The sequence below is a fragment of the Ascaphus truei genome, chromosome 2 (assembly GCF_040206685.1).
Source record: "Ascaphus truei isolate aAscTru1 chromosome 2, aAscTru1.hap1, whole genome shotgun sequence".
NCBI classification, from domain to species: domain Eukaryota; kingdom Metazoa; phylum Chordata; class Amphibia; order Anura; family Ascaphidae; genus Ascaphus; species Ascaphus truei.
The window spans coordinates 450,559,353-450,583,004 of NC_134484.1; the positions used below are offsets into that span (position 1 = coordinate 450,559,353).

Below are 23,652 nucleotides of genomic sequence, written 5' to 3' on the forward strand. Positions count from 1 at the left end.
AAAGCTAATATGATCCCTAGAGGTTTACGTATGAAAGTGTTACCTACTTGGGAGACAAACGATACACTTAGAGACAAGTGGGAAACAGTCCTTAAGCATTGCCCTAGTTAATTGATAAAACTTACAATTGAACATGATCAGCTGATGCTTAATCAAATTAAGTTAGACATTGCTCAGGTTAAATCAGGTCTTAGTATTCCAGACTTTAAGAATGACCTGTTGAATTTTGACATTCTTTTAATAACGAACTCACGAAATTTGAAGAAACTATAATACAAAATAAAAAAAGAAGGTTCAACAGAGACTTTGCTGACTATGCACGCGTCCGAGCGTTCCTTTGGGGAACACTAGGAGAACACAGACCCTTGCACAGATCTAACTACCCACCTACAACAGATCAGGAATCTTCTGATATTCAAAGGGGGTTGTCTGAGTGCTCAACTTCTTCTTTTTTAAGAATGGATCCTTTTCATCATACCCCCATGAATATAAACCAAGGAGAAAACAAGGGGGGAAGAAAATTAAGAAATCGTGAAATTGCCCATCAGCCCCAAAAGGGGACAAGGAAGAGACCAATGAGGCATACTACAGAATGAGGATGGACCCAGAATGGGAACCCAGGATTTAACCATTATTATTCTTTCCAACCATGATCTTACAGATGCCCAAAGGTCAGTCCGGGTAAAGGGTTTTTCTTTCATCCCCACTCCTGTTTTTGACAATTTTTCTTGTATTAAATATCTGTTTCTATTTTGTAGGAAACTCCTTCTTAAGAAATTCTTCTCTTCAGGTGAGACTCTTACTGAGACTGAATCAAATACCATTCGAGATATGGCTTCCTTGTTGGTGGAATCAGAGTGCCCTGATAATGTTGTGCTTCAAACTTTATTCAAATCCAAATCTATTTGTAGCCAAGTGCCCTGGATTTAGCCTTCTACTGGCCTCAACACCATAAGCCCTAATAGGAACAGGCAGTGTTGGGGTTAATCTCCTGTGCAGGGCCTAGCCTGCAGTTGCAGCCAGGATGGGTACTATGTAGCCTTATCCGGGGGCAGGCCTAAACTGGCAGTTGGAAGTGTCATACCTGGGGACGGTACTGACTGGATCACATGGGTATGGTGTGATGCCTGTCAGTACCTGGACCTGCCCTGTTATGGGGCGGGGTTACAAGCCCTTCCCCCCCGGGTATAAAAGCTGACAACACCAAATTGAGTGTGTTGATTATGGGACAGTGTGATACCCTTTTCCCTACAAGAGGGTCATGGAGATTAGGAGGGGCTCTTGGGGCCTCAAACCCCTGGGATCTGCTCCAGGGCTGGAGAGGTGTCATGCTGTTATGCAACTATGGTGTGTGCTTATTGGAAAGGAGTATTGCCCGTGGGGATCATCCTGCACTCAGCAGGATCCTCATGGGATGGAGGCCCTGCACAGTAAAGAGATGGAGAAAGCCTGACCTGTTGCTGCTCCCAAACTACAACTGCGGAGCCACTCAGACCTCCTGAACCAACATATGAGCTACAGCACCGGGGACAATACCCACGCAGTGGCCAAATCCTCCGTGGCAGGGGGGAACAGGTGCTACATACGTTTACACCATCTTTCCATATTAGTCCAGCGATTGACATGTTCTTTCGCATTATCAGAAGGGACAATACACAATTGTCAGTAGGTAGAAACTACCCACATAATTTGCCATCGGGTGAACAACTTGCGCTAAGCTAAGGCAACTTCGCAAGCTTGATGGGGTGGTGTTCAAGTCTTCTGAGAAGGGGGGGAATGTAGTTATATGGCCAACTAACATGTATATCCGAGAAGCACAACATCAGTTGTCAAACAAAGCTAATTACAAATAAGTGATCCTACACATCTCTTCAAGAGAGAATTATCTGATACCAGCTGATATACCCGGATGTAATGTTCACGCTCAGTGAGTGTGTGTCTGTGAGTGAGTGTGTGTCAGTCAGTCAGTGTGTGCCAGTCAGTCAGTGTGTGTCAGTCAGTATGACTGACTCCCCCCCTCTCCTGACTCCATCCCCCCCCTCTCCTGACTCCCTCTCCCCCCCTCTCTCCTGACTCCCTCTCCCCTCCTCTTTCCTGACTCCCTCTCCCCCCTCTCCTGACTTCCTCTTCCTCCCCCCTCTCCTGACTCCCTCTTCCCCCCCTCTTCTGACTCCCTCTCCCCCCCCCCCCTCTTTCCTGACCCCCTCCCCCCCCCCTGCTGACTGGCGGTCGCGCGCTAGTGTCGGCAGCGAGTGGACAGGTGAGGCGCTGCTGAGAGAGGGGGAGAGGGGGGGAGAGGAGAGGGAAAGGGGGTGGTGGTGGTGTTGGGGCACAAGCGGCTGCAGTGGTGTTGTCCTTCCCCGTCCCCCCCGCATCTGTGTCGGCAGCGGGTGGGGAGGAGGTGAGGCGCTGCTGAGAGAGGGTGGGGGTGGTGGGGCAGAGGCGGCTGTCATCATCGGCGGCGGTTCCACCCCCCCACCCCCCGCTCGGAGCTGTGTCGGCGGCGGGTGGGGAGGAGGTGAGGCGCTGCTGAGAGAGGGTGGTAGGTGGTTGGGCAGAGGCGGCTGTTGGCGGCGGTGGTTGCCCCCCCCACACACGGAGTTGCCCCCCCCCCCCCCAGAATCTGTGTCGGAAGCGGGTGGGGAGGAGGTGAGGCACTGCTGAGAGAGGGTGGTGGGGCAGTAGCGGCTGGCGGTGGCGGTGGTGTTGTCCTTCCCCCCCCACACGGAGCTGCCCCCCCCCCCCTCCAGGATCTGTGTCGGCAGCGGGTAGGGAGGAGGTGAGGCGCTGCTGAGAGAGGGTGGGGGGGCAGAGGCGGCTGTCGGCGGAAGTGTTGTTGTCCTTCACCCCCACCCCCCACGAGGAGCTGTGTGGGCGGCGGGTGGGGAGGTGAGGCACTGCTGACAGAGGGTGGTGTGTGTGTGTGTGTGTGTGTGAGGGTGGTGTGAGCGGAGGAGGCTGCTCACGGTGTGCGGTGATGGTCAGAGGCGCACGCGGTCACGGTGTGAGGAGGCTGTGAGTGTCTCTTCTCCCTGCCTGGCACGCAGGCCAATGAGCTGTCCAGCAGAAATACACACACAAACATTATTTCAGTCTTATAGATATAGACTAGCTGATATACCCGGCGTTGCCCGGGATGTAATGTTCTCGCTCCCACTCCCTTCCCCCCCTCTTCACAGCTGTTCAGAGCTGCGTCCCCCTCCCCCCACTGTTCACAGCTCTGATTCCCCCCCCCCATTTAATGCTTTGTTTCCCCCATTCACAGCTCCGTCGTCGCCCCTCCCCCCCATCCTTGTTCACAGCTCCGTGCCACCCCCTGTGTTTGGCTGCTGAGCTGACTGAGGGGGGAAGTGTGTGTGTCAGTCAGTGAGTGTGTGTCAGTGAGTGTGTGTCTGTGAGTGTGTGTGAGTGTGTCAGTGAGTGAGTGTATGTCAGTCAGTGTGTGTCAGTCAGTCAGTGTGTGTCAGTCAGTCAGTATGTATTTATGTGAGGGCTTCCCCCCTCTCTCCTGACTCCCCCCCCTCTCCTGACTCCACCCCCCCCCTCTCCTGACTCCCTCCCCTCTCTCCTGACTCCCTCTCCCCCCCCCCCTCTCTCCTGACTTCCTCCCCCCCTCTCTCCTGACTCCCTCTCCCCCCCCCCCTCTCTCCTGACTCCCTCCCCCCCCTCTCTCCTGACTCCCTCCCCCCCTCTCTCCTGACTCCCTCTCCCCTCTCCTGACTCCCTCTTCCCCCCTCTCCTGACTCCCTCTTTCCCCCCCCCCTCTCCTGACTCCCTCTCCCCCCTCTTTCCTGACCCCCTCCCCCCCCCCTGCTGACTGGCGGTGGCGCGCTAGTGTCGGCGGCGAGTGGACAGGTGAGGGGCTGCTGAGAGGGGTGAGGGTGGTGGTGGTGGGGCACAGGCGGCTGCAGTGGTGTTGTCCTTCCCCCTCCCCCCCGCATCTGTGTCGGCAGCGGGTGGGGAGGAGGTGAGGCGCTGCTGAGAGAGGGTGGGGGTGGTGGGGCAGAGGCGGCTGTCGGCGGCGGTGGTTCCTGACCCCCCCCCCCCCCGCGCGCGGAGCTTTGTCGGCAGCGGGTGGGGAGTTGAGGCGCTGCTGAGAGACGGCGTGGTGGGGCAGAGGCGGCTGTCAGCGGCGGCGGTTCCCCCCCGCACAGAGCTGTGTTGGCGGCGGATGGGGAGGAGGTGAGGCGCTGCTGAGAGAGGGTGGTAGGTGGTGGGGCAGAGGCGGCTGTTGGCAGCAGTGGTGTGTCCCCCACGCACGGAGTTGCCCCCCTCCCCCCCAGAATCTGTGTCAGCAGCGGGTGGAGGAGGTGAGGCACTGCTGAGAGAGGGTGGTGGGGCAGAGGCGGCTGTCGGCGGCGGTGGTGTTGTCCTACCCCCCACCCCCCACACGGAGCTGCCCCCCCCCCCCCCAGGATCTGTGTCGGCAGCGGGTGGGGAGGAGGTGAGGCGCTGCTGAGAGAGGGTGGGGGGGCAGAGGCGGCTGTCGGCGGAAGTGGTGTTGTCCTTCCCCCCCCCCCGCGAGGAGCTGTGTCGGTGGCGGGTGGGGAGGTGAGGCGCTGCTGACAGAGGGTGGTGTGTGTGTGTGTGTGTGTGTGAGGGTGGTGTGAGCGGAGGAGGCTGCTCACGGTGTGCGGTGATGGTCAGAGGCGCACGCGGTCACGGTGTGAGGAGGCTGTGAGTGTCTCTTCTCCCTGCCTGGCTCCTGTTCAACTCTGCTGCTGTTCAACTCAACGCGTCTGACTCCTGACAAGCTGACAAAGCTTGGAGACAAGCGAAACGCGTTGAGTTGAACAGAAGCAGTCAAGGAGTGTACCCAGCACCCCCTCTAATCCGTGTATACCAATTCTGCGATCGATCGCAACCGGAAGTGACGCGACGGGCCAAACCGGAAGTGACGCGACGCAATCTCGGGAGTGGGGCTGACGGCGAACACGAAAGCTGCGCATCTTTAATTTTTATGTGTCTATGCACATAGTGCAAAATGTGAGTGCAATATTTATTGCTTTATAAATATATATACAGTGAACATGCAATGTTGCACTAAAAGTGTCATCACTTTCATTGAGGGTCTGTCCTGCTGAAGCCTGGCAGTTCATATGAAGAAAGTCTTCCATACTATATACACACTGCTGGTATTTTATTAAGAAATTATGAGTCCCCACTTGTGATTTTTGAAGTTGTTTTTCCTGTAGAACATACTACACTATATATTTTCATTTTTTCTCCACATACGGTTTCTTTCTGCAATGAGCGGTCCAGCAGAAATACACACACAAACATTATTTCAGTCTTATAGATATAGATTGTCTCTACGGCTCGTAGAGATGGCATCCTAACTACTAAAGAAACGACATTTCTAGACGTTGTGACACCTAGAGTCCCCACGTTCTATCTAATGCACTACTACGAGTGCTGACATCACTGAGGGAGGAGTACCAGTGTGGGATCCATGACCCGCCGTAGTAGGGTGCACAGTGAGCGTGCACGCGCTCGCGATGAGGCTGTGCACACACATGGACGAGCGCGCTTGCGTGAGCACTCGCGCGCCCGCGGTGACGTCACACGCGTCCGTTTTTGGTGCCAAAATTTGAAAACAAGATCTCATTGTTGGCACTATAAATACGGGGTCCCTCAGGCATCACACCATACTTTTTTGGTATGCTGGTTGGGCAATACATTTTTCATTTTTTTACACTACCTGTCTCCCATTATTTTGGGCAGTGCGCTGCTCTATGCATTTTTTTTGCATTCTCCCCAAGAGATACATTATATACATTCAAGGATTTATGTATGCTCAGGGATATGAAGGAACTTTTGGACAACCTTACCCAGACTTCATCTACCCCTTGATTAAGTGAATGGAACATAGTAGTCACTTCTCCTCAACCCAAACTAAATATTGCCCCCGTGTGGGTTCTTATGCTTGTGGCTCCTGTAAAGTTGTGAACACATCGGTACCGTACACACATTTTCGGATAGTACACATAGTAATGATTCATTAACTGTAGAACCACTGGAGTGGTCTACGCTCTTAGCTGCTCCTGCAAACTCTTGTATATCAGTATGACTAGGGAGCTTCAGAAATGTGTTCTTGACACGTGGGCAGTATTCGTATTGCAAAGAAAGACCTTTCCAAATTTAAGAAACCCATTAATGTGGCTAGAAATGTTCTATCATACCATCAAAGCTCACCCCACCTTTTGAGAGTGTGGGGTATCCAGAAGTTATCCCTAGATAGGAGAGGAGGGAACACAGAGCAGAATTTATTGAAACTAGGGGCCAAATGGATCTTTGATATGAATTGAGTTACCCCTACGGGGTTAAATGAAGAATTTTGTTTCTCCCTTTATCTAATCTTCTGCTGTAACTTTATATATCTAAGTGCTCTAGAAGCTGATACAGCATCATACAGTAGAGGTCTGCTGGTATGCACTGTAGCTCAGTCTCTTATTTGCTAAATTTATAGCACCACTAATCATGCTTTGCCCTCTAGATATGCATACCATGCAACACAGCCTGCACGCATGTTAGGCGGCTGTACAAAGGGAAATAACTCAATAGATTTGGACACAAAAGAGAGTCATCAGATATTTGGGGTATTTCCAAACATACAGTATTTGGCTCTTATATAAGATTATACATGTACTATGTTGTGCTTAATAGAAATGTTTTCCACCCTTTATATGGAGATCCCTATGTGGTCCCTCTACAGTACTATAGCCCCCATTGGGTTAACATCTTGGCCATATTGATGTATTCTGTTTCTTAGTTGTGTCCAGCTTTCAGCATTGGAAATTTGATTTCTCTCATTAGGGTCTGCGCCTTGATTATCTGTATATGCATTACTCTCTACATAATTAGATTGTTTGCTCTGCAGAGCAGGGACTCCTTTTCCTAAATGTTACTTTTAAGTCTGAAGCACTTCTTCCCTTTGTGTTATTTTATCTTATTATTTATATGACTGTAGGACGTGTATTACTGCTGTGAAGCGCTATGTACATTAATGTACATTAATAGCACTATACAAATAAAGACATACAGCAGGGCCCCGCTTCTCAGCGCCCCGCTTTTCAGCAATCCGCCGGCACCGAAAAGGGGGCCGCCATCTTGGTTCTTAAATCGCGCATGCACAGAACAGGCTGTTGCGCCCGGCGCACATGCGCAGACCGTAGTTTGCGCGCGCATACTGTAGTTTGCACGCGCATACCATAGGTCGCGCCTGCGCAGAATGGCAAAAATGCCGATTTGAGAATGCTGAAACAACTGAAAATCGCCGCATTCGCTTTCCGGCGATATTCGATATACGGTGGGCCCCTGGAACGGAACCCACCGTATACCCGGGGCCCTCCTGTACATACATACATACATCTTTGCTGCACACCTTGATACAGTGTATCTATTATTCTGTAACAATTTCCAACTGTATAGTTGCCCTCTAGTGCATTTTGTATCCATTCCTACTCATTTAGTAGCGGAGGGAATACAGGAGCCCTTGAGGTTGCTCTGTTTATTCAGGAAAGAAATGGAAGCAGGCACACGGTCTTTCTGAAGGTGCAATTTAATGTACCACCAAAGGGTCCAAAAATTGCCTTGATAAAGGCAATTTTTGTCGAAACGTTGGACCCTTTGGTGGCACATTAAATTGCACCCTCAGAAAGACCGTGTGCCTGCTTCCATTTCTTTCCTGATCTCCTCCTTTGGGATGTCTGGACATCCCTGGACACAGTGCACCGGCAGATAAGTACCCCCCTTCAGCACCTATTAGCAGTGTGCATGCACTTCAATATATGACTGCTCTGTTTATTCACCATGTTGTATCCTGTGATTTTGATATCCCCATATTTTTTTCTCCACTTGTTCCTGATTCCAAAATCATTGCATGAGACTATTTAAAACAGCCACTATGGAACATCAGACACGCCGCTGATGAAGCCCTCTGGCGAAATGCGCGTTGGTGGCGTCATCAGCCGGCGTCTCATCCGTGGAGACCACCACTAGCTGACTACCACGCTTACAGCCATTGAACTACCGATAGAGGCGAATACCGATCCCAGCAATACGGCTTGTAAAGTGCCTCTGCCTCTACTGCACCCTGGCTACAGCCTGGCTGGTTTTGCAGACACTTTTGTGCTGTTATCTCACAGCGAATGGGACAGTTTTGTTCCATCCTGTTTTTTTCCTGTCTATTTAACCCTGAGCAATGTATGCTAGAGTCATTAGAACTTCATATATCATTATACAGCGGTGAATTTATCATGTACTCTGTTAATTATATAGACTAAATTATATAGAGTCTTTACTTGTTGGTTCCTTATCAGGTCTCACTGTTATCTCTGCTGATAAGTGTTTAGGATAGTTTTTTTTGCCGCTAAACTGCTTTCCCCTAGTGTAGGAACCCTATGTACTTCACACACCTTTGTAGTTTTGTACCCAGGTACATGCCCACATTTTTCTTGAGGGGGTTCTAGTGACTGCTCCTCATGATTAACAGTCTCCACACTTACAGAATTTATCTAGATGAGGTTTTGCAATTCTATACACCTTATCTTGGCTGCTGATGGTCTCTCTCCGTTTTTAATTGTTTTAATAATCTTTGTGCCTGTAGTTGTATCTAATAAATATGTTAGGCTATTTTCTCTGAGTGCTCTTGTCTTTAGTGGAAGTTCCTCTGCCCAGCCTGTTAGGCTGCCGCTCCTTTTTGCATTTTTGACCTGGCTCCCCCAGGGTGCACCCCAGGATGATTGATTTATTCTGGTTGGGGTTATGTATGATATTGTTTAGGGTAGTGATGTTCCCCTGTGTCTGTACATTATAGTAAGAGCCCTGTACGGATCTAATATCCCACACTTAAAGCTGCAGTTCAGTCTTTTTTTTATTTTTTTATTTATTTTTTTACTTCAATAGTTTCATGTGTGCAATCTCTAATTACCTAAAGAACTGTATAGCTGCCAGTCAATTCGTTCTCCATGTATTGATAGGTCGAAATTTGGTGACATAATTAGTGAAGGGATCTGTTTATATTCTGCTTGTCTGTCAGTGGAAGCTCATGAATATTCATGAGCACTCCTGCACTGACATGTGCTAGAGGGAGGGCAGGGCTGACAAAGGGGTGTGCCAGGGCTTGTGACAGGACATGAAGGGGCAGTGCCTTAGCAAATGGCTGTTAAAATAGAATACAAGAAAATTGGTCTTTAAAAGTTGTTTTTTTAAAAACAGAAAATGCTAAAAGTATTTTTTCTTACTACAGAACTGATTTATTAAAAAAACACACATGCAGGATATTGACTGAACTGCAGCTTTAAAGCTTTTTAATAAACTCGAGGCACTACTTTCAACATAACCTGTTTTTCGCTCTACTTGCTATATACCTCAGGGTTAATCTATGAATATGCTATATATGTATTACAAAGTATGCTATTAGTGTTTTACCACTTGACTCACCTATGGTAACATCTTAGGTGACGGTTTTCTTGTAACAATGTGGCAGTGAGGAAGATTGTTTGCCATATATACATATGGCCCTATTGGAGTTGATACAGTATTGATCTATCCCTGCTGACAGCGATACTATGAATCACTAAGTGACCTGTCCACCTAGACGCCTGATGTGGCAGCTCCTCTGACAACTTTGTGACAGTGAGGAAGTTTGGTTGGATGCCATATATATATATATATATATATATATATATATATATATATATATATATATATATATATTCGCTTGTATCGATCTATCTCCGCTGACAGCGATACTGCGAATCATTAAGTGACTTGTCCACATTAACACCTGGTGTGACAGTTCTCTTGATATCCATGTGACAGGGAGGTCCCTTCTACGATATTTTGCTTTATTGTAATTCCAGTGATACCTTGATGGGACACTAATCCCTAAGAACCTAGATTTCTCATTACTACCCTTTGAGCAGACTCTGACTTGCTATATTCAGTGCTGGGTCACCCTATGACAGACATAGATCTGTCTGCCATTTTTTGACACACGGATACACAGGTTTAGTGTCCTCTCGAGCCTTTTATATTTTAGTTTTTAATTCGTTCATGTCTATATCCGATCGTTCTGTTTGATTGACCAATCTGAACCTTATTTTACTATTACCGGAGTAAAGGTTTACGTTTTATATTCAATTCATCTATTCTACTCACACCTGTAATGAGTGCAAGTAAGCAGGGATCCTGTGCTCTTAATGTGTGTAGTACTGTATTCTGCCACTAGATGGCAGCTGCGTTTTCCCCTGTACTGAGTAGGCTATCACTGTCTATGCTAAAAGTTGTGGATGTGAGTTCAACAGTAAACAGGTGGTGAACAAAATCTGTGTGAATTCTTGTCTTTAGACACGAAAGGTGAGGACAGTCACATTACAATCTATTTGCAAGTTACACATTTTTAAGGCGTTTATCACTAAATTGCAAAAGTCATTAAGGATTCTTAATAGTAATTAATTTGATTGGCTGTTAACAGTTGACAAGGGCTGTAGAACTGGTGAATAATCCCATCAATGTAAAGATCTAAAACATGTGTTTTTCAGTTCATTTGACTTCATATTCGTTTTGGCTGATATAATGTAACGGGATGAGTATTTACAATAGGAAAACGTGATGGCAATTAGGACTTCTCTCTGCCTCGTGTTTTACCTAAAACCAGATTGTTGATCAGGATCCCAGACATGGCTATCCCCACGACACATCTCAGGGCAATATAGACAAAGAAATTGGTAACAAATGCTAATCCAACACCAAAAGACAACTGCAATAGCATTGAGATTAAAATGACGGGACGTCGTCCGATCCTAAAAAAAGAAAAGATACATTTTCCTTTCAGTTTGCATTAGATAATAAATAGATAGCTTTTTATCTCTCTCTCATTTATTTACATATACAGTATATATCATTTATTTATATATATCCATGTGTATGTATATAGATATTGATATGGATTATTATGATATATATATATATATATATATATATATATATATATATATATATATATATATATATATATATATAAAATGACATGCTTTCAACATTTCAGAGATCATTTTATCATATATTCTCAAAAGCTCCTGTACTATATTTTACATGCATGCATCACATATAAAAAAAAAGTGAAAACGCATATAAAATATCATTTTTGGGGGCATTTGAGCTCTCTGTTATGATAATGCTACAATCTACCTGGCTAGAGTCCTGACATTGAAGTGTTAGGGGAGGTGTTACAGTAGGTGCAATGAATAACAGGTGTCAATAATTCCTTATTGAATGATTGGTCAATACTGGATATATTTACAGAAATGCAGATCATAAATGATGAATTCTGCCATTCCGGCACAAAAAGGGTACAATATACAAACATGTTATGGTCTTGTAACTTTTAGACATCAAATGCTTAGCTAAACGTAGGTGTTTGTCTGTACACGCACACTAAGGGGTACGTTCTATACACTCTGCAGCAGCTGTTCTAGCCATTTTTGGCTGAAAATCCCCAATAAAGTCTAAGGGGATTTTCGTCCGGAAACAGTCTAAAGAGCTGCTTCGGAGAATATATATGTAACGGTGTTTTCCCCACCCAGTGGGAGATTTGGCCATTACTACGTATGTGGTGCATGATACCTGCTGGTAACAGGAGGGCTGAGTCGTCCGCCGGTGGTAGTGGGGAAACAGGACTAGGCTTCTGGGGTTCATACCCTACATATTCTTTAGCAGTGCAGCGCCTCCATCTGTCATAGGCTCCAGGTAACTGAAGGTGGTCTCCCACGGTAGAACGATTACCTCTCCCCCCAGTAAAGTCACACACCAGGCAGGAGGTACAACAACAGGAACGGTTTATTGTCTTCACTGTACAGCACAGGAACAAGGCAGAGTTCTGCCCGATGCAGTCTATCAGCTATCACTGAAGGATGTCCCTGGACCTTCACTACAGGCAAAGGGCACCCGCAGCAGTCCCAGCTCTTCCCTGCCCCTCTAGCAGAGGAAGAGGTATGGTCCACACTCACTCACTCTCCCCCAGTGGGAAGAGGACCAGAGTAGGCCCAATAATGAGGCTCTTGGCTGTGTGACCTGCCCCTCTCAATTGGGTAGAGGCACTCCCAAATTTGGGGCAGTACTGCCCTTAAGTACAGCCAGGAGGAGGGCACCAGGTCTGTCTCATGATTGGTCATGCCAGGCCTGATGTCACTGCCACCCGCTGTCACTCAAGTGCAGCTCCTCGGAGGGGGAAAACCCCATATCAACTACTGGCAACCTGATTGTACCAGGGTTTACTGCCAGTCCAAGGGCAGAATAGTAGCCATTAGGTGACCTGGCTACATATAATTTACCCCTAAATAGAAAATGTGACATTGACCTGGCATATTCTATCTTTGCTTAAACATTTTAGGTACATATTAAGTTTAGTAAAATTGGCACTTCCTGTGGAAAACCTTTGCTCGTGTTATTTATGCTGTGTTAGCCCACATATGTGACCTAGCCCTAAATTATGTTTAACGTTAGAAAGTGAAGAAATATACTGTCAAATCATTGTTTCTGGTACTTGTTGAATCTTGGTCCATGAAAGACTGAGGCAGTAGTGTTGTGGGTGGAATTCACCGCTCAAAGTCCCATGTACAAAGTCAGCTGTTACAATATCAAGAATAAATCTATAAAATGGTCTTTCTTACCTGTCTCCTAACGGGCCAAAAATAAGTGATCCTATCAGAAGTCCCATCATGTAGAGAGATAGTGAAATATCAATGTATTCCTTTCTATTACAAACCAGATCAAACTAAAGGAAATAAAATGCCAATATTTAAGTTTTGAAGTCAATTCAATCCTAAAGGATGTAATAATTTAACAAGTATATTTTTTCCACCTTTTATTTGTATACATTTAGATTTAAGGGAACAAACAGCAGTCAGTGTTTCTAAAAATGCTATATATGTTTTAACTACAAACATAAAAATAAAGGAAGAATGAGTAAAATTATACACTTTTATATTCACTATAAATATAGTTAGTTTTAGAAAGCATTTGAAGATAAATCAGTCTGTACTTCTTAACTTTTTATGGTTGGGATTAACATTGTCTCTTCCCATCTAGCAGAAGCAGCTTTTTCACTAACCCACACGACCTTGGAACACAAATGGGCCTATTCTATAAGCCTTCATTAAAACAATCGCCAGGCCGGTTACACCGCCAGTTTTTTGAGCGTTGCTATCACGGTAATCAGAAAGCCTCGATTACCTGTGATGGCAAAATACCCAAAACGGGCGATTAGCCGGCGACGTGATGATCGCCTCTCGCAAAAGGACTCACCAGCGATTTGTCCCAGCTACATAGAGAGCCGCCTCTCCCTGCGCACATCTCGCCAGTGATCGCAGGCTTTTAATAAAAAAAATTAATACTAGTGTACGTGTGCAGGGAGCAGAACCGCGTTGATTTCAGGTCCGGGGAACCCCCTGCTTCCCGAGATGCAGGCCCCGTTATGGGGTGCTGGTATCTCCTCGGAATTGTATTCCCATGGTCACGTGACGCAATACATGTAAAAGCATAGGAGATACAGGCCCCGTTATGGGGTGCCGGTATCTCGGAAAGCAAGGGGTCCCCGGACCTGAAATCAATGCGGTTCTGCTCCGGAGACCCCCTGCACACGTACACTAGTATTACATTTTTTATTAAAACAGCTTCATTACCTTAGGGGCTAGCCGCTAAGGCAATGAAGGGGTTAACCACCAGTGCCCGGTTTATTGTGGGTAGCGGGGGTGGGCGAAGGTGGTATTTGGCCCTTGGTGGGTGTTTAGGCCTTGCAGGGAGTTGCAGGTGTTGTTAACCCCTTCATTAGCTTTGAGGTTGATACAGCTAAGGTAATGAAGGGGTAAACCCCTCCTGCTACACCCGGTAGGCCAAAACATCCATCCTTGGGGCTACTACCCCCTTCACCCAATCCCTGTACCCACAATAAACAAAAATACACACAACAGCCCTACTACCCACCTCTTCTACCCACAACAACCCTCCCCCCAACACATACAGTACAGTAATGGACAAAATAACTACAATCAAGATATGGATAATAGCTCATTGCATTTATACTTGAATGTAATAGCCTAATACAGGTAAGCTGATGAAGTCTTTTCTTGAGTGACACTGTAACTAAAAAATCTCGGATTGTTGGTAAAATCCTGATGAAGGGCTATGGTAGGCTTCAAACATTGGAGTGGAAACTAAAACTTGAGCATGTTTCAAGACTTTACATTAATTAAAATTAATGAATTAATGCCAACCAGCAGCATTAGTATAATACCTAGAAAACTAAGACATGTACAGCCTAATGTAAATATGTAAATCTTTAAAACAAAAAAAAACTGTTTGAGGCAAGACCTCCCTTTGCCCTGTGATGATATTTACCTGTTGTACTTATCACCATTGCTTGTACATTATTCCCCTCTTATATTGTAATTTTGTAAAGCGCTGCATACACTATTGGCACTTAGTAAAGATAGATCCACTTGAAAAGTTTCTACATGTTCACTGGCATCATCCCGTCACCTGTGTTCACGTGGTCAACTCATAAGAAGTCCGGCATAGCCATAGTAGATAGGTCCGGAAATAATTGGACAATGACCCAATTTTCATAATTTTGGCTCTGTACGCCACCACAATGGATTTGAAATTAAACAACTGAGATACAATAGAAGTGCAGACTTTCAGCTTTAATTCAAGGATTTGAACAAAAATATCGTATGAAACGTTTAGGAATTGCAACCATTTTCATACACAGTCCCCTTATTTCAGGGGCTCAAATGTAATTGGACAAATTAACACAATCATAAATAACATGTTTATTTGTAATACTTTGTCGAGAATCCTTTGCAGGCAATGACTGCTTGAAGTCTGGAACGCATGGACATCACCAAACGCTGGGTTTCCTCCTTTGTGATGTTTTGCCAGGCCTTTACTGCAGCTAGTAACAAAAAAACAAACAAAGCGCACAACACTCATCGTGAAAAATGTAATAAACTATGTTTATATATAAGGTGTTTCAAGGTTATGCGTACATCAAGGTAGATTAATCAAGCATAGAGCCACAGAGTGGCAGTTACCAGCGTCTGCAACCAGGAACCACCAGAGCTTCACTCTCCTTTCCACCTACAGGTAGGTGAAATGCCAGATAATTGATGACTCTGCCACAGTCTCAATGTCCTGTAAATATCGTCAATACGCTTAGTGGATCCTGGGGAGTGCTTGTCCTTTCCTCGCAAGTAGTACACAGGTTCCTCTGCAGACCTCACTGTGTTTCCCGATCAGTCAGGCAGCGTGACGGCGTGGTCCCACGGGCCCTTCTGTGACGTCAGAGCTCCCGCTCTGCTTTAAGTAACAGCGTCTGCCAGTAATGATTCAGACCTCACTTGGCAACCACAGAGGCAGGCAACAGTGCGGCACATGCGCAGAAGAGGAAATCAACTCGGTTTTCAGCAAACCGTTTGACAACAATAAAATACACCTTGGAATATGATTTTTTCTGGCTTCGAATGGAAGAAGTCATATAAGTGGTTGACTTGTGACGTCCAGGCGTTATATACCCACATCCCACACGACAAGGGTTTGTCGGCGATAAGGTAGAGAGTGATGCAGCGCACCGCGATCCAAATGAGGAACAGGTCTGGCCAAAAATATCCAATCTTTATTGAAGTGTCATAAAATCAAGGGATGCAACCCTTCTACGCGTTTCGTGCATAGCACTTTATTATTTGTCGGCGATAAGGTTGGTCCTGGAGGAAGCAGTTTACTGCCCCCCCTGAATGTGGAATTCATACTTAAAGCAATTGAATTCATATTAACACATAATTATTTTCTCTTTCTGTCCCAGTTTTTCTTGCAGGTTTGCGGAACTGCAATAGGGACTAGATTTGCCCCCAGTTTCGCGAACCTGTATATGGGAGACTGGGAGAGGAAGAGGATTTGGACCAACAACCCCTACAGTAGGAATGTTGTGATATGGAAACGCTTTATCGACGACATCCTATGTGTGTGGGATGATAATGATCAAGAATTGTTACATTTCATAGATTATCTTAATGATAATGATATGAACTTGATCTTCAGCCACATTTCCAACGAGCGATCTATCAATTTCCTTGATCTCAGTTTAACTGCCACGAGTACTGGGGAAGTAACCACAAAGGTATTCTTCAAAGAAGTGGACAGTAATAACCTACTTATGGCCTCCAGTAATCATAAAAAATCATGGATTTTCAATATCCCTAGGGGCCAATTTGTTCGAATCAAGCGAAATTGCAGTTCCACCATTGATTTTGAGGAACAGGCTAACATACTTTTGCATAAATTTCTAGAAAGGGGTTATTTGGAAAAAGACCTGTTGAAAGACCTGGATATAGTGAGGGAAATGGATAGAGACCACATGATATTACCAAAGAGGAAGGAATCACCTGTTGTCACTGGGTCTCTTGATATTCCATTTGTGACTACCTTTAATTCTGTGAGTGTTAAAATTGAGGAAATGTTTTAATAACATTGGGCAATATTAAATAGGGATGTGTTTTTAGGGGGCCACATCCCACCAGCACCAAAAATCATCTACAGGAGGGCTAAGAATTTTAAAAATACCTTGGCTCCTAGTGATATTTTTCCACCAATCCATAATAGGGATAAGTTATGGCTAAATAAATCTGTAGGTAATTATGCAGGTGGTAAGTGCTCTGTTTGCCACTATCTACATAAAGAGAGGAAAACTTTTAAATCATTAGTTAATCATGAGGAGTTTAAAATTGAAGAATTTATAAACTGCAATACCACCCATGTGGTTTACTTGATTGAATGTTCCTGCAATATCCAATATGTTGGTCGCACTAAAAGGTGTTTGAAAGTGCGCATCCAGGAACACATTAGGAATATTAAAAATGGTTATGATAAGCACAGTTTGTCTCGGCATTTCTCTGTACACCATAAAAAAGACCCATCTTCTCTTAGATTTAAGGGTATACACACTGTCCCCTTAGGGAGGAGAGGTGGTGAGAGAATTAAGAATCTCTCTATCCAAGAAACATTCTGGATTTACAAATTAGAATCCCACACCCCTAAATGGTTAAATGAGGATGTGGATATATGGTCCCTGTATTGATTCTGTCATTTAAATAATTCATGTCTGCTTCGGAACTAATTCTTGTTTCTTTCTTTCAGATATAAATCTTTGCCATTTGTTATTTTTATGGTTAATTTTAGTATTGTGTTTTATGCAGTTTTTTTTATTTATTTTTTTAAGGCAGCTCTGATTTTGCAGCTGTACTGCATTAGCATGGTGCATAGTGATTCGTTGATACTACTAAATTGTTAACCAATCATATGGTTTTGAATGGTATAAACTCTGATACAGATATCATGTGTTTTATTCCCTGAAGAAGTGGCCTGTTCAGCCACGAAACGCCACGTAGGAGAGATACCATTCAACCTATATACTTTTATTATTCATATTCCAAGGTGTATTTTATTGTTGTCAAACGGTTTGCTGAACACCGAGTTGATTTCCTCTTCTGCGCATGTGCCGCGCTGTTGCCTGCCTCTGTGGTTGCCAAGTGAGGTCTGAATCATTACTGGCAGACGCTGTTATTCAAAGCAGAGTGGGCGCTCTGACGTCACAGAAGGGCCCGCGGGACCACGCCGTCACGCTGCCTGACTGATCGGAAAACACAGTGAGGTCTGCAGAGGAACCTGTGTACTACTGTACTTGCGAGGAAAGGACAACCACTCCCCAGGATCCACTAAGCGTATTGACGCTATTTACAGGACATTGAGACTGTGGCAGAGTCATCAATTATCTGGCATTTCACCTACCTGTAGGTGGAAAGGAGAGTGAAGCTCTGGTGGTTCCTGGTTGCAGATGCTGGTAACTGCCACTCTGTGGCTCTATGCTTGATTAATCTACCTTGATGTACGCATAACCTTGAAACACCTTATATATAAACATAGTTTATTACATTTTTCACGATGAGTGTTGTGCGCTTTGTTTGTTTTTTTGTTACTAGATTCTAGGGTCTTGGGCTACCCTTTACACAGCAGCAGACGCTCATCTACATTGGTATATATTTATTTACCTTTCCACATGGTGGGGTGTGTTTTTTTAATTTAAATTGACATCCCAATTAACACTTTGTATTAAGTATATATTTTAGTGCGCACTTATTTATTTTTCTATTTCTTTACTGCAGCTGTCTTCAGTTGTTGTTTGTTCGTGGGTCTTTCTGCCGTAAGTTTTGTCTTCAGCAAGTGAAATGCATGCTCGATCGGGTTGCCTTAAAAAAACTCCTGGGTTGCTTTCGCAGTATGTTTTAGGTCATTCTCCATCTGTAAAGTGAAGCGACGTCCAATCAACTTCGCTGAATTTGGCTTAATCTGAGCAGACAATATATCCCTATACCCTTCAGAATTCATCCGGCTGCTTCTGTCTTCTGTCACATCATCAATAAACACTAGTGACCCAGTGCCATTGGAAGCCATGCATGCCCATGCCATCACACTGCCTCCACCGTGTTTTACAGATGATGTGGTATGCTTCGGATCATGAACCGTTCCAAGCCTTCTCCATACTTTTTTCTTCCCATCATTCTGGTACAGGTTGATCTTATGAGAAGGTGAGACAGGAAAGTATCCCCTTTAGGTAGTGGCACACACCTAACAAATTAAAACTCGATTTTATTAACGTAATTAAAATAAAGTGTACAGGATATGGAACAAAACAAAACAAACACGTGAACATATAATAAAAATCGGAGTGTGATTACACAAGGGTGACTGATGATATTGCAAAAACACTTAGAGAGTATATAATTAAACTCTTCTATCACAGCAGAATTCGTGTGTGTGTGTGTTTATTTTTATCACAGTTGTCCTGTTTAAATGATCAGAGAGAGAATTAAACTAACTATGGGGTTTCAATAGCAAACTGCCCCCGATGAAGCCTGTGTTAGAAGCGAGGTTTCACCTTTTTTGCCCTTTGGGGCATTCGTATACCAAAGGTTGATCTTAGTTTCATCTGTCCAAAGAATGCTGTTCCAGAACTGGGCTCGCTTTTTTTAGATATTGTTTGGCAAAATCTAATCTGGCCTTTCTATTCTTGAGGCTTGTGGATGGATTGCACCTTGTGGTGAACCCTCTGTATTTGCTCTTGTGAAGTCTTCTCTTTATGGTAGACTTGGATAATGATATGCCTGGAGAGTGTTCTTCACTTGGCTGGATGTTGTGAAAGGGTTTATCTTTACCATGGAAAGGATCTTACGATCATTCACCACTGTTGTCTTCCTTGGACGTCCAGCCCTTTTTGTGTTGCAGAGCTCACCAGTGCATTCTTTTTTTTATCAGAATGTACCAAACTGTTGATTTGGCCACTCCTAATGTTCCTTCTATCTCTCTGATGAATTTTCTTCTTTTTTTTTGCAGCCTAAGGATGCCCTGTTTCACTTGCATTGAGAGCTCCTTTGACCGCATGTTGTGGGTTCACAGCAACAGCTTCCAAATATGAATGCCATACCTGGAATCAACTCCAGAACTTTTACCTGCTTAATTGATGATGAAATAACGAAGGAATAGCCCACACCTGTCCATGAAACAGCTTTTGAGTCAATTGTCCAATTACATTTGGTCCTTTGAAAAAGAGGGGGCTATATATTAAAGAGATGTAATTCCTAAACCCTTCCTCCAATTGGGATGTGAATACTCTCAAATTAAACTGATAGACTGCACCATATTCATTATTTAACTGTAACTTGAATTTATTTTGGTACACAGCCGAAATAACAAAACTTGTATCAGTGTCCAATTATTTCCGGACCTAACTGTGTGTAAGTGGATATAGTTTTTACTAATTGTTGTAAAGATTTACACACACTCTACTTACCTCTCCATTGCTGTATGGGGGGGGATCTGTTCAAAGTGAATTACAAAGAAGATTGGCGTCCTTTGGGTGAGCGCTACCTCAGCAGACCGAATTTTTGGATGCATTAAGGCATCCCGAAAACGTTAGGATCCATAAAGGTAATTAAGAAGCCTGCAGAAGTCAAAGACGCACCAATGGGATTTCACTGTTTTATCCCTGGTTGAGCAACGCAGAAAGAATAGAGGTGCGCAGCTATTCTTTCTTCGTGGCTGTACATCTTATACATGGCTGGAGCACGCCAATGAAAGCTCACACCTACAGGGATCCCGTGGCTACCTCTACAGTCTCTTTCTCAATTAAAGCAATTTTGTTCAGTCAAGCACCGTGGGCTGTGTTTATTCTTCATTTTATGTATAGCATTAGATTTTGAGGGACAGAGACTACCTTATGTCAGCTTTTCCCTAGGGGAGTTGAGCTCAGTCCATTGATCTATGTTTGAATGTTATACTGATATATGTTACCTCAATCAAGAGGACTTACATCTGTCTGTGGGATCAATAAGCCCATTGTGTATGTAGCCAGGTCCCCTCTGGATCCCCGGTTCTCTGTTTCCCCCTCCCTTACCTCCGCTAGGGTGGGGGCTGTTGCGGGTGGTGACGGGCTGGCCTGCGGCTCCCTTTGCAGGGCGTCGCCATGTTTGTTGGGTTCACGCATACGTGGAGGCTCGCGCATGCGCAGAAGAGCAGCAGCGGCCATTACCAAGTCGCACATGCGCAGTACAGATAGCGCACGCGGCGGCAATAGGAAAGGGCTCAGCAAGGGACTACAACACCCAGCAGCCACTGGGGCTGCTAACCACGTGATGCCAGGGAGCCAATCACGCAGCCAGATCTCCTGCAGGAAGATAGATACATTTGGCGCGCTCAGGAAGAACAGGCAGTCGGAGCTGGGACAGAGTAAGGGTAGGGTGTGCATGTGTAGGGAGCAAGTGGCTCCTGCACTAGGCCAGAGATCCCCCCCTAGGCCCCAGCTAGGCCCCAACTCCCCTCAGCTTGTGGTTGCTGCAGGGACCGCCCGATAGGATAGGAACATGGTCCTGTATAGCAACCTTAAGTGAGGGTTACAGTCAGGAAGCGGGGATATCCTGTCCACAGGTGACAAAGATGAATCACTCTCTGCAGCTCACAGAGATAAGAGCCAGCCACCGTAGAGGCGGATCACGACGTGGGATCACCCTTCTGGAGCAGGGATCCCAAGTACAGCATCTGCGCGCCCGGGTGTGGACACACCCAGCAGGTGTGAACTAATTGAAAGGTATGACAATTTGCTACAAACCAATAATTCTCCCGGATCAATATGACTAGTATTCTCAGTTTTTGATCATGTCTAATACTTGGATATTTCCTTATGCATTTGTACTTGAATGTAAAAGCCTAATACAGGTAAACTGATGGTATTTATGCCAAATGTACAAAAGTCCAAATCTGTGTTGACAGCAATCGTCTAAAGTTGTATAACTGGATAATAAAAAATGTGTTATGCTATTGCTGATTTATGTTGATAAGTATACCCAGCAGAGTTCGATGCAGTTTATGTTCATTGTGAGTAATCGGGTAGTGGCTATAGAGCTATAGTTAGTAGGAATTAGATTAATGATTGGCTGGTATCTTTCTCGTGTTCAATTAAAGGCCCTTTCTGTTGTCTGGATAAGTTTGCTATAAAGGGAGTCTCGTGGCACAAGAAGTTATTGTAGTGTTGGTACTTTCTGGGGAAGGGTCAGTCTCTGTTTGTGTGGATGGGGAGTTGTACATGCAGGAATACTGCTGCCTGTTATGTGTCTGACCTTCTACCTTGTCAGTTAGGTAAAGATCTAAGTCCAGCAGTAATTTCATATCTTATCATTCACTTTTGTTTACCTGCACATATTAACTATCTGGCATCTAATTCTGAGTATAAGGTTTTGATTATTTAATGCATTCTGACGCCCTCACCCCACCGGAACTATACTATATTGTTTTAATGTACTTAGGCATGACATATATATTTCGTTCCATGTGGTCCTCCAAGCATTATGTCTGCGCATATACTTTTGCATGGCAGTGGATTTGCCTGTGATTTTACTACAGCGCACTGTGTTGTTTGAATGCTAAGGAAAGTAGTTTCATTTGAATTATTGTAATATCCATAAATAATGTAGACAAAGACGTTGATCATTTTTCACAATATGGCACAGTTTATTGATTATACAGTGATTCTTCACCAAATAGCACAGATTGAAGAATCTCCCTGTAATATTTGCTGAATGTTAATCTAAGATTTCCCTGCCGTATCCACATTCTTACTAAACTTGATGTGGATTCCTATGAGATATTAACTAATGATAGCTGTCCTTGTACTGTACTTCATTCCTTTGTGCTAATATTGGCACTCAACAGAACTAGTATATGCAATCTGAAACTAATATAGGAAATGAGAGAGAGAGAGAGAGAATGAGAGAGAATGAGAGAGAATGAGAGAGAGAGAGAGAGAGAGAATGAGAGAGAGAGAATGAGAGAGAGAGAGAATGAGAGAGAGAATGAATTTTTAACAATTCGTGGTGCGGATTTCGGATACAATTTGTATTCTGAGTGCAGATTCTTAAAAATCAACCTGGATTGTATCCAATAGAGGATTCAGATTAAACCGCTTGGATTCTTTAATACCCGTTCTGCAGACGGATTTTGCCCTGTGGAACGGATTTTGAAAGGAAAGTCCTGGAAATTCCAGGTAAAGGATTTTGACAGTTCCGCCCATCTCTTATATCCATGGGTCCAGGCAATTGAAATGATTCACGTAAGAGGTGAGTTTTATGGTTTGACTTAATGATGTGGAGAGAAGATGCTTGGCGTATACAGGTTGTGAGGGAGTTCCATAGGCAAGTCGCATTGAGGGAAAGGATTTAAGGTGAAAGAGAGCAGTAGAGGTGAAAGGGGTGGAAAGGAGACAGTTATGGGTAGAACGCTGGAGACAAGCAGGGACAAAGCATATCGAAGCTGATATGTAGGGAGGAGCAGATGAGTGGAGAGCCTTGAAGGCAGTGGCGGATTTAAAATGTTAAATCTCCTCCAAAATCCAGAAGGAGCAGGATCAACCCAGAAAGAAAAAAACAGTAATAGTGTACACTGTATATAGAATTGTGAGAGTATGGAGTAGAGCTTGGCTCATATGTGTGCTTACTAACAAGAGATAGGGAGTAATAAAACAGTTACAACCACTGGCTGTTGTGTGCCTCTTTAATGTAGTAATGGCTGTTGGATCTCCAAGGTATACGGGCAACGACACTGGTGTGCTCCAGGGTATGTTGGAGTGAGTGTACATCAAGGTAAAAAGAGAGAGACATAGTGCAGACCAGAAATTGTCACAAAATGTTAGTGTTGACCTAAACCCATACTACTCACACTTTTTAAGGTTGTTACAGGCAATAAAAAAGGTTAAGCTCTCGGTAGCTGGGTCTTTAGTGCCGTTTGTGGGTTGCAGGAACTGTGCATCGGCAGTCCTGTGTGATCGTCCTCCTCGCCGCGCGCTCCGTGTATTCCTCTGTGTATTCCCCACTCCTCAGAGCACCATAGATCTTACGGTCCTCACGGTCCTCAGCAGTCCCAGCCTCCAGGTGCTCTTTACTTAACGCAATCTCTGTGCGTCTCATAGCAATAGCCACTTCGTCAGGAGTCTTAGATGCCCTAAGACTTTTAGGAGATTGGCATAAGGTTAGTAAAATTATTTCCTGA

General features: G+C 44.8%; 1 protein-coding gene across 4 annotated transcripts in view; it reads right to left on the reverse strand.

Annotated features, from left to right (window-relative positions):
• LOC142487885 (solute carrier family 22 member 13-like) overlaps nt 1–23,652 on the reverse strand; it is a 62,404-nt gene that overhangs the window by 20,342 nt on the left and 18,410 nt on the right. For all 4 annotated transcript variants that reach the window (XM_075587926.1, XM_075587924.1, XM_075587925.1 and 1 more), the window contains 2 exons: nt 12,678–12,781; nt 10,654–10,808 (listed from right to left, as the gene is read on the reverse strand). In XM_075587926.1, coding sequence (XP_075444041.1) covers nt 10,654–10,808; nt 12,678–12,781 — 259 coding nt within the window. The remainder of the gene's footprint in view (nt 1–10,653; nt 10,809–12,677; nt 12,782–23,652) is intronic.